The following is a 16,294-nucleotide window of genomic DNA, read 5'->3' as shown; positions in this document are numbered from 1 at the left end:
CAAATCTTCCACGAATTGAAGGACTCGTCATACCCTACTCCTTTTGTTTTGTTTAAGCTTATCTTCTGAACAAAACACAACTTTTGGTTTGAATTAAACTGATGTGATCATGCTACGTATTTAAAGAGTACACGTTTAACATTTTTTTTTTTGCCAAATTTACAACCCCAACTCCCCACCACTCTACAACGGCCACTATCCCCTGTCGCCAGGAGTTTTGCTGTGCGTTCTGTCGGGAGAAAGGAAGAGAGAGGAACCTGGGAGTGAGTTTGGGAGATATCACGTCACCCACCTCAAATTTTATGCCCGTCGATAGTGAAACCAATATGGCAGCGAGCCAAACCGTACCAGAACTTGGTGGATATGACTACGAGTTCACTGTCACAGTTCCTGATGGATGTGAATGTCTTGTGTGCCATTTACCAATGAAGGATCCAGTTCAGATTGTAGGATGTGGACACAGACTCTGCAACATCTGTATGGAATCACTCTTGCGGTAATGTCGAATACAATTTTGCATGTGGTCATTACACTGGCATTTTACATTGTACAACAACTATATCTGAAACACAAAATATAATTGATCCACAACCTAAATATTGCATCTTCAGCTCATCCTAGTAATAAATACATTCTTGCGAGAGTTAAAAAGATTCAGAGTTCGAGATTAAGTCTTTATTTTGATTTCCTTGAAGGAGCAATACTCTGAATTTGAATACGTTATTTTCCCACTTAAATTCCATCACTGTACTCATTAAATTCTACTCATGCCACCACGACTATTGTTTCCTTTCACATTTGTGGATTGTGTACTTAAAAAAACGTTTCATTTCTCTATCTCTTCACTGACTGTCTACAGACGCCCTTCGCCATTGTGTCCAGCAGATAGGGAACCATTGTCGCGTGACAAGGTATGAGTTTTTACGTAAACAAGTTACGCAACCGCGTGTAATATGTGGGGAGATAGTCAGGTAGCCTGAAGCAGTTCCCGTTTTCTCTTGTCTGTTCTATCATCGCTTCACGTCATTTCTATCATCGTTTCACGTCATTTCTATTGGAAACCTCCCGTTTAATTATCAAAAACGATCTTCATAGTTAACGTATTTGGTATTGATAGTTGAAGTATTTCGAAATATATCGGCCATTTTGGAACTGGTATTTTGTGCCTACCGGCATGTTCAATCGTATGATGCTTTACAGTTGCCACCACCATCTCCGATTTCACGTGACGTTATAAAAATTCAAAATCCAAAATAACAAGGGCTATTACAATTTTACCTCCAAAAAACAAAACCCCAAAAATCATATTTTGAAGAGGTTTCAGCGTCGCGGGGCTCTATGTTGTGAAAATGTACTGAGCGATTTCTAAGTTCGTAATTTTTTGTCCCTCGACATTGAATCAGCGGCCCGAAAAGCTGATACGTACATAAAATATGATTTATCGTGTAACTTTTTGTACCATGAGCATAAGAAACATAAGAAAATGTTTTAAAATAAATGTTCACAAGTCCAGAATGCATAACGGGAATTTCAGATGAAACAAAAGCCAAAGTAGGAGCCCATATGAGGCCAACTGAAAGTATCAGCCGTTCTTACATTGCTTTATTACACTTGGACTTGGATTACTCGGATATGAATTTGAAATAATTCTTATTCTGGCAGATATTTCCAGATTCTGCCCATCGTCGCGAGATAATGGATCTGACCGTGAAGTGTCCTCATTTTGAATGTTCATGGACTGGAGAACTGCGTGCTGTTGAGGTATAATCGAGGTGTCTGATATGAAAAAAATTTAATTATCTATGACCTTTTCTTAAACAAAAATCAGTTTACGTATCCTATTCTAACATTTCAGTCTATTGAAATAAAATCGAAGCGGCGGACTTCTGTTCAGACGTACTTTACGAAGACGGTGTTGATGAGGAACGTTAACGTGACATCTGCAAAGATCCAGCATTTTTTTCAGATAACACAAACAATTTTTTCAGACTTTAACGCTCAAAAGCTAAGATAAGGATTTTCGCACTTTTTTCGGAACTAAAGTGAAGGAAATCAGTAACAAGGCCGCAGAAATTTAATTTGTGATGACCATAACTAACGAAACTTAAATTTAGGCGGGCTAGTTCAATTGGGCCTTCAGTTGATTTGAAGGAATTATTTATTTCCTATTATAAAGTATCTATAAAAACTCTGTCTTTTACATTTGTAGAAACACCAGTCAGAATGTCTGTTGAAAGAAGTGCAATGTTCAAACTCAGGATGTACAGAGAGGCTTACCAAGGAAGACATGATAGTTCACGAGTCATTTGAATGTTCTTGGAGGAAAATCAATTGTGAACATTGTCAAGAATCATTCGTCTTTCATGAAAAGCGGGTATGTAGACATCCATATAAAAAAATGAACTTTCAATAAAATTTGCTTGGACCCAATTATATTGCTAAGTTGTCAGCACGCCAAAGGGTACTTTCCATATGCCAATGTCTCTCCCAAAGCTGCAAATCTTTTCCAGTGTAGAGCCAGCCTTCAATTTACGTAATTGATATATTTACACATTTCACTGTCTTCTTCTATGAGAACGTTCAAAAAAGAAAATGTTCCAGCCACATTTTTACTTTGGGTCGTAAGATCCCCTTTCCCTCATAGCCATTCTTTGGGATGTCAGGTAACTGTTCCCCTTCAACTCTTTAGGTGGGCAATGCGTGACAATATGGCTACGAAGGTTCCTTGCGTTGAAAAGTTTTTTATCATATAAACTGCGGTATTACACAAGGATTTCCAGCTCTGAGAAAAGCTGTAACAACACACGTAAAAAAATACGATATAATTTTTCCGTGTTTTTGATTTCGCCAATCAGCTGCTGACACGTCGCTCGCCTTTCGCGCCACTCGGTCAGGTTGATGAATGAACGGCAAAGCCTTTACCATTCTCAATCCAAGGTCGTTTTATGGAATTATTGCGCATTATGGCTGCTAAAAAACTAAAGTCTCAAACGTATAAATGCCTTTGAGCAGTGTCTTCAGAAAGTCACGTGAAGGTTTTACGAACTTTAAAAATTCATCGTTAATGATGATTAAAACTGATTGAAATCGGTATGTTTTTTGTTTCATTTGAGAGCCAAACTCATACCGTTTGCGTCGATTAGTCGATGAGACATACGGTCATAAGCATCGTGTTTAAAAGTTTTCACTTGTTTTCACTTTGTTTTCTAAGGGTAATTTCCATATGGCAGTGTTTATCTCAACGCTGCCAAACTTTTTTGGGCGTAGTGCCAGCCTGCAATTTATATAGTATAAAATTAATAATTTCTATATTTATATATTTGTACCGAAAAGCCCTACGGTTTGCCGCTTGTTAGTCCGGGATTAACACAGCATCGAATCCAAAAATTTTCACTTGTTTACCTTGTTGTTTTACTTGTTTTGCCAGAAACATTTTGGTGTTTGCCAAAAGTTTCCTGTTCAGTGCACCAACAAGTGCGGCTTGAAAGAGATTCCACGAGATAAGGTTTGTTCCAACCGACAAAGTAGACTTCACTGTCAGAAAAGGTAGACTTAAAGTAAAGGCAGAAGCTCTCGCTAACGATTTTGTAATCCGAGTCTAAGGGCTGGGAGTACCGATCGAGGTTTATAGAGATTTAGTTGTAGCCACAAGGATTTACTTTGAGTTCATATTCAGGCGACATTGTTTAGGATCATGGATCTAGCCTTCATAGAACTGAAAGTTTAAAGAAGGCCCTTGATATCATTACAAAGGTGCTATCTGCATGAATTTAGCTGAAAACTGAAAGCTGACCCTTAAGCAAACCGCAGGGGGTAAAGTTATGAATACATGATGCTTCATTTTGTTTATGACGAATGACTCAATTTTTGTTTTTACTTTTCTATAGCTTGAGTTTCATATTCGAGAAGAATGTCCTGAAACTAAAGTTAATTGCGAGTACAAAAGCTTAGGATGCGAGGCTGAGGTATGGACTTGCATGAAGATGCTTTATAGCATGATGCAACGCAGTACAACAGATATTACAGTAAAACTTTTACCGTGCTTCCACAAATGCTGTGATTTGAATGGCTGCGGTATTCGCCATCTGTTCTCTTATGGCGAGTAAAGTGAATAGCCATGGCAGGCTCTTTTTTAGTTCATTCTGCCATAGACACACACTGTTAGACATTACTCACTACCAATCAAATAATAGATTGCGAGTAGTGTAATTGCCCAATCAGATTGCAGCAAGTTTGATAAACCACCAGTGTACTTATTCTAATAAACGATAGAAATGGCGAACTCATAACCATGTGGTTAATAAGACAGACATTGGACTGGTATTTAGTTGGAATACCCAATTATAGTCTTCACGCGCCCTGTTTTCCAGAAAGGTTCTCCTGCGAAGATCTCAATACGCAAGAGCATACATTGAGATTGCAGGGTTTGGTTCTTTACAGTGGCTCAACAATGTTTACAACATATTTTGGCTCAAAAAGAGAAATTCATCATAACTCCCTTAATCTTGAACTGGAAATTTTATGCTCAGACTCAATGACTGAATTAAAAAAGCTTTGAAACTAGATGTAACACCGGCTCAAAATTGATACCGTATGGGAATTACACAGATCCACTTGTGAGGAATGAACAGGTATTGCAAGTTAACGATTGTGACTAAACAGACCAGACTCAGAGGGCGTAATACACCAGATTGTCGCCGGATAACTTTGACAGTACTGAAGTTCTTAAATTGCGTAATTTATCTTTATTTTTTGTAGTTTCCAAGATCGAAAACCAGTTCTCACGCAAAGTCCCAAGTTGAAAGTCATTTAAGCTTAGCCCTCCATTGCCTTCAAGCTACTCAGCTGCAGGTTAAGGGTCTTCTCAGCATAGTCGAGAACCAATCAAAGCAGATGGGGACAATGACGGCTGCAGTTTAGAAAATTGCGCATAAAGCCGATGATTCATTTGTCTGGAAGATATCCAACTTTGAAGCCTCCCTTGATGCAGCAAAAAGGAAAGGACGTGCAATAATGTTAAGTAAGCCGTTTTCTTTGTGGAAAAACGGATATATGTTGAAGATCAGATTAGAATTCAGAGCTCATCCCTCGCTGTCTAGTGAGGATTTCATGGAACTCAATATTGTAGTCGTCCCCGGAGAATTTGACCCGTTGTTATCTTGGCCATTCCGGGAAAAGTTGCGCTTAAGATTGATTGATCAAAACCCAACAAGCGAGCATGAGAGAACGAACTTATCGTATCTATTTAACTTTGAAAGGAAAGAAAATCAATGTCCAAGGCCTCTTACCGAAAAAGATGTCCTTGAATTTGAATGTGCTTATGTTGCTATAAGAGAGTTAAAAAATAGAAATTATATTGTGAACGATACTATTTTCCTAATGGTAAGTAATGAATAATACACCGATCAACTGTCCTGATAACTGTGGTGACCTAATCACCTGCATGCCTTTTGTAGATTAGAAGTACATTTGTGCTTGTTGCGAACGATATATCCTTTTTATCCCTCCGGGCTCACCTGTCTGTCGTGGAAAACCAGACTCAACGTTCAGTGCGCTTGTCTCTTGTTGGTGGAGCGTAAATTTTCTTTTATTTTCACTCGAAAGCCGTAATACGAATGAGAAGTTTGCGGAATTCCTTCTGAGAGAGCTCAGGGTACACTTTTCTTAGTGGGACAGAAGTTTCACTTGTAGAAGATAATAAGGCTGGTAATAAATAAGTAAAAATATTGGCTCTGTACACATTCGTATAGTCAGATAAATATTATAGCAAATTCTAAACAACAAGAATTTTTCATTTTCTATTACCATTCATGTTTTAGCCTTTGTTTTGGTCTAGAATTAAGATATAGTACACGGAATGCAGAAATGTATGCCATGAAAAGCTAATATGAACTTTGACTATTTGATGAGGTGTTGAAGAACTAAAAATTGGAAATAGGACCTATTTCCTGCTCGTGGGACGTACAAAACTTTTTGCTTTCAATTATCATAAATTTCTCTTTTTTTAACCCTGTGTAGTGAAGTTTGCGGATTTCATTTTGGAAGAGCTCGATAGTTGAAATTTTTACTCGTGACTTGCAGCTTTCCGAGCTGCCTAGGTATAGGGAAAGGCCGCAAACTGCCATATGCTATAGTTGAAATTTTTACTCGTGACTTGCGTACGAAGCTGTTAGGACGTGGATCACTCTTACAGTCGATTCTTGTTAACCTCCGTATGGTAATTGGTTTGGTATTGAGATTATGTCAAGTCCAAAGAGCGCTGAATAAAGATCTTTGTCGATGTCGTTGTCAGTGTTGTTCTTTATTTATCGGAATTTCAATATTTTTTCAGCTTTCCCCTGATTTATAACATGTCAGAAAACCGAATACGTGTGAAAATATCATCAAAATGTTTTTAAGGCTGTGGTGCGCGAGATCAAGCAAGGATGTGAGATCATGATAAAGGAAATAAGACAAGCTGACGTAGCCGTTATTATGATAAAACTATGAGTTTTTGTCTCGGTCCTCGCCATTTGAATGAGACTTTGAAACATCATGCGAGTAATATCAGGCTTCAAAACACCGGTGTTCGAGGGCGAATTTTAAATAAATTTGAGAGGTAGTTTAAAATCTCAAACGGTTGCAAGTGATTCATTTTCAGATTTTTATCATTTAGAGCTACATCTGTAATATAAAAAATTTTTGGTTCGGAGCATGCTTCTGCTTTAATCTGTGTGGGTAGCTTCTTTGATGAGATTTTTTTCTTTTTGACAGTCAATTTTTGAATTATCTGCGTTATTTCCGGTCCTCTAGTGAAATGTGGCATCGTGCTCAAACCTGTTCTCTACTTTTGTCTAGAAACATTTTCATGTTTTCCAAAAGTTTCCTGTCCAGTGCACCAACGAGTGTGGCGTGAAAGAAATTCCACCAGACAAGGTTCGTTTGAATGAAAGTGATTATAATTTTATAATTATTTGAATTGGCTCACAGTTAGATCACTCGATGGGGAAGATTACTTTTATTTTGACAATTTTTCGAAGTCGAAATGCAGGTCAGTATAAGGAGAAATGATCGAGGGCTATCAAAAATCATGGTTGGCTGCAACAATTTTCTCCGAGTCTACAGACAATACATAAAAAGTAAGCCTGCCAAGAATTGAAAGCTTACAGAATGGTTCAGAAAGAAGGTTTGAAGAGCATCAAAAGGGTTGCATCAGCCCAAGAAGAATTTAGTTAATGTATGAGCGGAAATTTACATTTCCGTTGTTTCATGAATTAAGAATGCATTTTCCTGTTTACAACAAATGAGTCATTATTTTTATTGTTGTGTACAGTTTGAAGTTCACATTCGTGGCCAATGTCCTAAAACTGCAGTTACCTGCGAGTACGAGAACTTGGGATGCAAGGCTATGGTATGGAACTGCTTTCGAACTTAATTAAACGCCCTTCCTCATATATACACTACTGTGTTATTTGTTTGTGTAGTGTGATCGTCTGGGTGAGTGTAGTTCTGAAAAGAACTGTTGTTGGTGACTGACGTTTCGACTATCTGTGCGATAGTCATCTTCAGAGTCAAGTAAGGAATAGTTGTCAGTCGATGATGTTATAAAGTCTGGTCTGTTGAACGTGATTGGTCTGTTTAGCCGTGATGTGATTGGCTGGGAGACTCATGTAGAGTTTGTTAACCGTCATTGGTCGGTTTCGATCCGTCTGTTGTTTGTCGGTCTGTTTGTCGGTTTGTTCACGTCGTTAATGAGTCGTTTGTAAGGTGCTGGTAATTGTTGACATCTGTTGAGAGGCGTCTGTTCTAAGTTAGTGAACCAGCTTTCCAGAGTCAGTCGTTGAAAGTGGTTTGTACTGTAGGTTAAGCATTTAGCAGAGTCCCAGTCGATTCTGTGATTAGTTTGTCGGTGATGTTCAGAAATGTGATTGTTTACATCGCCATTTCTAGTAGATCGTTTGTGTTCAGTTAGTCGCGTGTTAAGGTTTCTACCAGTCTCTCCAATGTAGGAGGTGAGACTGGTGGTGAGACTGGTAGAAACCTTAACACGCGACTTTCATACTCTTCTTGGCAAAGCAAAATCAGGGGTAAAACAAGTTTTACTGAGTGAATCCTTTTCTCTGTGGAAAAACGGATACAAGGTAAGAATCAAAATGATGCTTGAAAAGTTTAGTGAGTGGGGCTCAGTTTTTCTAAGTCTCTCGATCGTAAATGTCCCTGGAGAATTTGACAAGTCACTATCATGGCCATTTGTAGAAAAAATACACGTAGCAATAATTGATCAGAATCCATGCAAGGAGGAGAGCGATAACATGTCGCATGTGATTGACTTTGGACACAAACGCGACCGAGCGACTTTTAAAGCTCTTACGATAACCGGTGACTGCGAATTTGGTACAATGTTTGCCTCAGCAAATGGGTTATATTACAGATCTTATATAGTTAACGATGCTGTTCTCATCACAGCAAGTACGGAAGAGGACAAAGTTCAGCCTTCATAAGAAAGGTAATGACTTAAAACCCATTCATACTAGAGCTTAAATATTTTTTAAAGCTGTTTTGTCAAACACGGTTTAAATCTGTTTGGCCCTTATTTTATCTGACTTTGAAATAAACGTTGACTTGAAACCTCATGTTGTGTTTGTTGTTATTACGCAAATGGTTTACTGTTATGGCTCCGGCTCACGCTTTTACAGTTGATTCAGTCCACTTATGTTTACAAAGCTAAGGCTTGTAGAATTTTAAGTTAAAGAGGTGGGTGCTGTCCAGTAAATATACATAAATAATGTAATGAAAGGAGTATATGTCTATGGTATGAATCTGGTTATAGTCAAGAAAGAATCTTGTAATATTTTTTTGCCTTTCGGTTCATCATGAAACGCTTCGCTAAAGTGACAGCTGATGATTAAGTGAATAGAAAACAAACTTCACCTTATTACCTTCCGGAGATCAAGGACGGGTGGCTGTTTTCAGTCAGTCGAGACATTTCGACTTTTGATGCGCACCTTGTTGCCTTGTGACGGAGAGAAGATGTATTTGAATCCATTCGGAGTATCTGTATTTTTGCGGTGAAAGTTTTATCATGCCATTTCACCCTCTCTAAATCAAATTTTTTAAAATTTCGATTTAAGTGTTAGCGTTGATCTCTTAGAGGCAGTGGAAGGGATCGAAGAAGAAGTTTCGCCATCCCACTTTCCTTAACCCTCTAGCCGCTGAGTGACAAGCATCTAATTTCTCCTTACAATATCACCCCTGAAACAAACATGAAAGTTATGAGAACAGAGGAGATGATCACCAACTAAAGCAGCTCTTGATTGTTCAACAAATTCTCTTCGTCAGCCTCTTTGGAAATGTATGGAGAACAGTATGGAGAATATGCATTCTGATGTTAGGGTGTAAAGGGTTAAACCATTCACACCCTAACATCAGTATTCATATTCTCTATACTATTCCACATACATTCCCTAAGGTTCCGAAAAGGAAAACTTGTTTAACAATCAAGAGTTTCTTTAGTTGGTGATCACTTCTTTTATTCTCATGACCTTTATGTGTGATTCAGGGGTGATATTGTAAGAAGAACTAACATGTTAGACACTCTTATGGGCCAAAAGGTTAATCTTTTCTCCAAAAAAAATTCAACATCCCATGTAGGATCTATATCCCCCTTTAACAAAGAGGTTTTTTTTTTTATCTCTTTTAGTATCATACCCCCCCCCCCACCCCCTCAAAACACTTGTTCTTTATGACGTTAAACGGATAGCCTGGAGAGCAGGCGTAATTTTAGCAAGCGAGTGCCTGGCGATTTCGTTGAGAAAATCATAGCTGCCTTCTTTGACTTTTTCAGCAGCGGTTGGCTGGGGAGAGAAAGAAATTTGTACCAAGGGGGTGAGTGACAGTCAAAAGGAAGGGGAGGTGAAGGGTAGCCGGGTGGGCCTCACCCCGTCCACTCTAACTCTAAATCAGACATGAGAGGTCGAATGAACGATCGCCGGCTCGTAACGTCTACTCGCCCTAATTAGACGGCTGCTCTGCAAACTATTACAAGGATAAATACACTGAGAAGATCTCTAAGTATTTTCGAAGAGGAAGTACATGCCACAATTGAAGCAACCTGTTCTGCACAGCTTTTACGCACCAGAAGAATGAAACTGGCTTATTTTAGTCACCATTCACTTACGGAGACATCCATCCTGGTTTCCAGTGTCCTCTCTCTTCTCTCCTCTGGGAAGTATACACGAACCTTGACAAACGCCGTTCTTTTTACAATTCTGTCTTTTTTTTCTCCTACCGGCCTATCGTATATGAATTCTTGCATAAACCTCTCTGTAATGGAAACAGCCATTGAAAAACGGGCTTTAGATAACAAAAATAAACGAAAAGTCACGACAACAGCCACTAAATTACCATTTGACAATAATTGTCCCTGAATCAGTGACATCTCGCTCGAGCAGAAAAAAATTTTGGAGCTTCATTTCACAGAGGGAGGAAAAAAATATGTTTACAATACCGACAGCGAATCAAATCTTCCACGAATTGAAGGACTCGTCATACCCTACTCCTTTTGTTTTGTTTAAGCTTATCTTCTGAACAAAACATAACTTTTGGTTTGAATTGAACTGATATGATTATGCTACGTATTTAAAGAGTACACGTTTAACATCTTTTTTTTGCCAAATTTACAACCCCAACTCCCCACCACTCTACAACGGCCACTATCCCCTGTCGCCAGGAGTTTTGCTGTGCGTTCTGTCGGGAGAAAGGAAGAGAGAGGAACCTGGGAGTGAGTTTGGGAGATATCACGTCGCCCACCTCAAATTTTATGCCCGTCGATAGCGAAACCAATATGGCAGCGAGCCAAACCGTACCAGAACTTGGTGGATATGACTACGAGTTCACTGTCACAGTTCCTGATAGATGTGAATGTCTTGTGTGCCATTTACCAATGAAGGATCCAGTTCAGATTGTAGGATGTGGACACAGACTCTGCAACATCTGTATGGAATCACTCTTGCGGTAATGTCGAATACAATTTTGCATGTGGTCATTACACTGGCATTTTACATTGTACAACAACTATATCTGAAACACAAAATATAATTGATCCACAACCTAAATATTGCATCTTCAGCTCATCCTAGTAATAAATACATTCTTGCGAGAGTGAAAAGGATTCAGAGTTCGAGATTAAGTCTTTATTTTGATTTCCTTGAAGGAGCAATAATCTGAATTTGAATAATCTATTTTCCCACTTAAATTCCATCACTGTACTCATTAAATTCCACTCATGCCACCGCGACTATTGTTTCCTTTCACAATTATGGATTGTGTACTTAAAAAAACGTTTCATTTCTCTATCTCTTCACTGACTGTCTACAGACGCCCTTCGCCATTGTGTCCAGCAGATAGGGAACCATTGTCGCGTGACAAGGTAAGAGAGTTTTTATGTAAACAAGTCACGCAACCGCGTGTAATATGTGGGGAGATAGTAGCCTGAAGCAAATCCCGTTTTCTCTTGTCTGTTCTATCATCGCTTCACGTCATCTCTATCATCGTTTCACGCCATTTCTATTGGAATTTTTTTTCCAAAGAAACTCTCCGTAATATTCACTCACATTTAAGTTTCTTGAAGGAAACCTCCCGTTTAATTATCAAAAACGATCTTCATAGTTAACGTATTTGGTATTGATAGTTGAAGTATTTCGAAATATATCGGCCATTTTGGAACTGGTATTTTGTGCCTACCGGCATGTTCAATCGTATGATGCTTTACAGTTGCCACCACCATCTCCGATTTCACGTGACGTTATAAAAATTCAAAATCCAAAATAACAAGAGCAATTACAATTTTACCTCCAAAAGACAAAACCCCAAAAATCATATTTTGAAGAGGTTTCAGCGTCGCGGGGCTCTATGTTGTGAAAATGTACTGAGCGATTTCTAAGTTCGTAATTTTTTGTCCCTCGACATTGAATCAGCGGCCCGAAAAGCTGATACGTATGAATGAGCATAAGAAACATAAGAAAATGTTTTAAAATAAATGTTCACAAGTCCAGAATGCATAACGGGAATTTCAGATGAAACAAAAGCCAAAGTAGGAGCCCATATGAGGCCAACTGAAAGTATCAGCCGTTCTTACATTGCTTTATTACACTTGGACTTGGTTTACTTGGATATGAATTTGAAATAATTCTTATTCTGGCAGATATTTCCAGATTCTGCCCATCGTCGCGAGATAATGGATCTGACCGTGAAGTGTCCTCATTTTGGATGTTCATGGACTGGAGAACTGCGTGCTGTTGAGGTATAATCGAGGTGTCTGATATGAAAAAAATTTAATTATCTATGACCTTTTCTTAAACAAAAATCAGTTTACGTATCCTATTCTAACATTTCAGTCTATTGAAATAAAATCGAAGCGGCGGACTTCTGTTCAGACGTACTTTACGAAGACGGTGTTGATGAGGAACGTTAACGTGACATCTGCAAAGATCCAGCATTTTTTTCAGATAACACAAACAATTTTTTCAGACTTTAACGCTCAAAAGCTAAGATAAGGATTTTCGCACTTTTTTCGGAACTAAAGTGAAGGAAATCAGTAACAAGGCCGCAGAAATTTAATTTGTGATGACCATAACTAACGAAACTTAAATTTAGGCGGGCTAGTTCAATTGGGCCTTCAGTTGATTTGAAGGAATTATTTATTTCCTATTATAAAGTATCTATAAAAACTCTGTCTTTTACATTTGTAGAAACACCAGTCAGAATGTCTGTTGAAAGAAGTGCAATGTTCAAACTCAGGATGTACAGAGAGGCTTACCAAGGAAGACATGATAGTTCACGAGTCATCTGAATGTTCTTGGAGGAAAATCAATTGTGAACATTGTCAAGAATCATTCGTCTTTCATGAAAAGCGGGTATGTAGACATCCATATAAAAAAATGAACTTTCAATAAAATTTGCTTGGACCCAATTATATTGCTAAGTTGTCAGCACGCCAAAGGGTACTTTCCATATGCCAATGTCTCTCCCAAAGCTGCAAATCTTTTCCAGTGTAGAGCCAGCCTTCAATTTACGTAATTGATATATTTACACATTTCACTGTCTTCTTCTATGAGAACGTTCAAAAAAGAAAATGTTCCAGCCACACTTTTACTTTGGGTCGTAAGGTCCCCTTTCCCTCATAGCCATTCTTTGGGATGTCAGGTAACTGTTCCCCTTCAACTCTTGAGGTGGGCAATGCGTGACAATATGGCTACGAAGGTTCCTTGCGTTGAAAAGTTTTTTATCATATAAACTGCGGTATTACACAAGGATTTCCAGCTCTGAGAAAAGCTGTAACAACACACGTAAAAAAATACGATATAATTTTTCCGTGTTTTTGATTTCGCCAATCAGCTGCTGACACGTCGCTCGCCTTTCGCGCCACTCGGTCAGGTTGATGAATGAACGGCAAAGCCTTTACCATTCTCAATCCAAGGTCGTTTAACGGAATTATTGCGCATTATGGCTGCTAAAAAACTAAAAAAAATTCATATCGCTTGCAGACAATGACGTTCAAACTTTCCGAGAAGGAAAAGATTTGTCACAGGCCGATTTCGGCCGTGTACCTAAAAAAAATAAAGTGCATCAACGCACTTTACGTTTTTTATTCGTGGATTTTCGATCCTTTTTATTCATTAATAAAGTCTTGTTAGCAAAGGGCTATATGTGTTTATGTGACAATCAAAATAATACATGGTTGCTTGTACATATGAAATTTATTTTCTCGCGTTCAACTCGACATCTCACCCGTACGCTGCACTCTTTCGTGAGTTATCGAGTTGAACACTCGAAGAGGAATTCCGTATCTACGCGCGCCCATGTATTATTCTCCATTTAATATATTAATACTTTTGAGCATTAAGACTGCTGATTAAAAGGTGTTATTAGCTATTTATCAAAGCTAAATGAAGTACTCTATGAGCGCTAAAAACAACTCTGATTAAATCAATGGCTTTGTGACATTGATCGCATTGCAAATTCTCAATGATCATTTTTCTACGCCCTGTGCATCTCGAGAAATTCAAGTGTTCAAGGAACCCTTTATACAACAAAAATGCCGAAAGATCGCCATCATTTCCCAGAGAAAGAGAACTTATTTATTTGATATTTTTGTTAAGTTAATTTGGTTGTTTCTCTAAAAATTTCGCGGGAGTTTTTATCCAATTTAACATATTTCAGGAGAGAGTCGCGAGGTTTGACAACCTCTTGCACTTTTTTATCATAAATTATGGTTAAAAATGACTTAACTGTCCCTTAGTCATCTGCTGTTGTTGAGGACCAATTTCACCATTAAGTCAAACAGTTTGCAGTTTGTTCGCAGTACAGGTGTTACGCAGCATCAAACATAAACATGTTCTCCTTTGTTCTCCAGGACCATTTAGAAGATTGCCAAAAGTTCCCTGTTCAGTGCACTAACAAGTGCGGCCTTAGAGCGATTCCACGAGAAAAGGTTTGTTTACACCGAATATGAGCAGGCATAACGGCTCCTATCAGAAACGGCATGCTTACCTAGAATGTGCCTCAGTTGGTCTTTAAGAGGAGAAGTCCAAATATTTCGACAATCGTCCAATGAAACATGTAGAGGCTATCAGAAGTTTTAGGCTGAGATTAACGATAAAGGGCTGTGGAATATTAGGTTCAGCTGTGACGATTAAGGTTTATCCAGAGATATTTTTAACATGTTTACATGCGAGTCATATCGTTGCAGATCATAGATCGTTCTGGTTTTCCTAGAACTGGAGTCTTAAGAGCGTGTCCACGAGAGCACCAGGCAGTCGTGCTTTATGCCATCTCACCGATTTAAATGAAACTTTGCCAGTATAAAGGGTCTACCCAAAAACTAAAAAAGACAAATTGGTTTCTGTTTTGGTTTTTTTTTCCCGGGGGAGATAGACCACCCCCCGGTTTTTCTTGGTTTTCACCAAGGAAAGCGCTTCAAAATAGATAAAATGTATGAAGCTCTCACTGCGATGGTATTTAGCCAATTACTCTGAGGATTTGCACACATAGTTTTACATCCTTAATTAATGTTCGCCGCAAGTATCAGTCAATTTTATGGACGGCTTGTCAATCACAGAGGCAAATAAATGACTGTGTTTTTAGACTATTCGATTCATCCAAATATTTGACAACTTTGAGGTCAAATATCTCCCCTTGCCAGAGAGTTGCAACACTAATCTTGATTCCCCTTCATAATCCATCATTTCATCTCTGAAAATAATCAAAAATATCTTTGGGAACTACCATATTTTTGTCTTGGATGCCTTTTAAAATCTGCAACTGTGACAAGTTTCTCTCAACTACACCTGTCACGCAATTCTGGCTCTAGGCGGTCACTTAACCAAATAAACCAACATTTTTTAGCACTTTATACAAGATGACTGATGAAGAAAGATAAAAGATGTGAAAAACTTTCGAGATTTTTTGTAGGAATGGAAAATTTCACGTTTAGAGAGATGCATGTAGGCGAAAACTCGGTGGGAAAATCTTAGCGTTTCTTTCTTCTGTCGTTTATTACTTTGAAGATTTGCTAAAATCAGGAAAATGTCGACGAACAGTCAATAATTTTTGTTGTTGCTTTTTTTTATAGCTTGAGGTTCACATTCGCGATGAATGTCTTGAAACTGAAGTTCACTGTGAATACAGAAACTTTGGATGCGATGCTATGGTATGGACTTGCCTAAACATTATTTATCTTTTACAAGATGTTCAGAGAAATGCGCGCGCCATGATTGGTCAGAACGAGTTTATTGTATTTCCATAAAGCACGCGCCTTACGTCACACGAGTGCTCTGTTGTAGAAATGTAAAGTGGTTTCCATGTTCACATAGCCTGATGTAAACACGCGGGAGGTTGGGAGAACACGAGATAGGAAACCACGAGACGCATGGTTATTAAGCGGTCGCATATCTAATCACGTAAAAATTAGTCACCAATATGTATATAAGCACTTTGATTTAGCAAATAAACAGAGAAGTAATTAGGACTAGAGTGTGTGCGAGTCTCTCTTCGTTGAGGACCCAAAAACCGGCCAAGTCTAGAGTAAAACGAGCAGCGGCACTTATCTGTTGGCCACGAAAACTTCCCTGTTGTAACATTGCCATTCTCGTGTCACACCATTTGTATTTCGTTGACGCATTAATATTTTGGTCTCCTTTTATTTTATAAACCGTATTTAGATACATTTTGCATAATAGTAAGTTTTGGAGATATACCATTTTACGAAACGGAATATTTTTATCCTTCGATAACAACAATGTCTTTCTTTTCGGGT

General features: G+C 38.4%; 1 protein-coding gene and 1 pseudogene across 2 annotated transcripts in view; both read left to right on the top strand.

Annotated features, from left to right (window-relative positions):
- The first annotated feature begins 326 nt into the window (after nucleotides 1–326).
- LOC149038937 (TNF receptor-associated factor 4-like) lies at nucleotides 327–8,480 on the top strand. The gene is made up of 10 exons (XM_089185724.1): nucleotides 327–496; nucleotides 860–911; nucleotides 1,663–1,761; nucleotides 2,210–2,374; nucleotides 3,428–3,505; nucleotides 3,888–3,965; nucleotides 4,759–4,914; nucleotides 6,838–6,915; nucleotides 7,313–7,390; nucleotides 7,989–8,480. Exons 1-10 carry the CDS (start codon nucleotides 327–329, stop codon nucleotides 8,478–8,480), a joined length of 1,446 nt encoding a protein of 481 aa, XP_089041850.1.
- A 2,316-nt stretch (nucleotides 8,481–10,796) lies between these two features.
- Nucleotides 10,797–16,294, top strand: part of LOC149038934 (TNF receptor-associated factor 4-like) — a 24,721-nt pseudogene continuing 19,223 nt past the window's right edge. Inside the window, exons 1-6 of the transcript XR_016180270.1 lie at nucleotides 10,797–10,992; nucleotides 11,356–11,407; nucleotides 12,182–12,280; nucleotides 12,729–12,893; nucleotides 14,393–14,470; nucleotides 15,611–15,688. The product of XR_016180270.1 is annotated as a TNF receptor-associated factor 4-like (transcript). The remainder of the gene's footprint in view (nucleotides 10,993–11,355; nucleotides 11,408–12,181; nucleotides 12,281–12,728; nucleotides 12,894–14,392; nucleotides 14,471–15,610; nucleotides 15,689–16,294) is intronic.

Source organism: Pocillopora damicornis, chromosome 10, assembly GCF_964200805.1.
Source record: "Pocillopora damicornis chromosome 10, jaPocDami1.2, whole genome shotgun sequence".
NCBI lineage: Eukaryota > Metazoa > Cnidaria > Anthozoa > Scleractinia > Pocilloporidae > Pocillopora > Pocillopora damicornis.
The sequence above is the reverse complement of the archived record's forward strand: the minus strand, read 5'-3'. Positions and strand labels throughout refer to the sequence as shown.

What these genes read in the sequence shown, in the direction of transcription:
- LOC149038937 (XM_089185724.1), top strand. Translation starts at nt 327, where the DNA reads ATGGCAGCGAGCCAAACCGTACCAGAACTTGGTGGATATGACTACGAG. An exon ending in AAGAGATTCCACGAGATAAG is followed by an intron (nt 3,506 to 3,887) that starts GTTTGTTCCAAC and finishes ACTTTTCTATAG; the next exon opens with CTTGAGTTTCATATTCGAGA. An exon ending in TGGGGACAATGACGGCTGCA is followed by an intron (nt 4,915 to 6,837) that starts GTTTAGAAAATT and finishes ACTTTTGTCTAG; the next exon opens with AAACATTTTCATGTTTTCCA.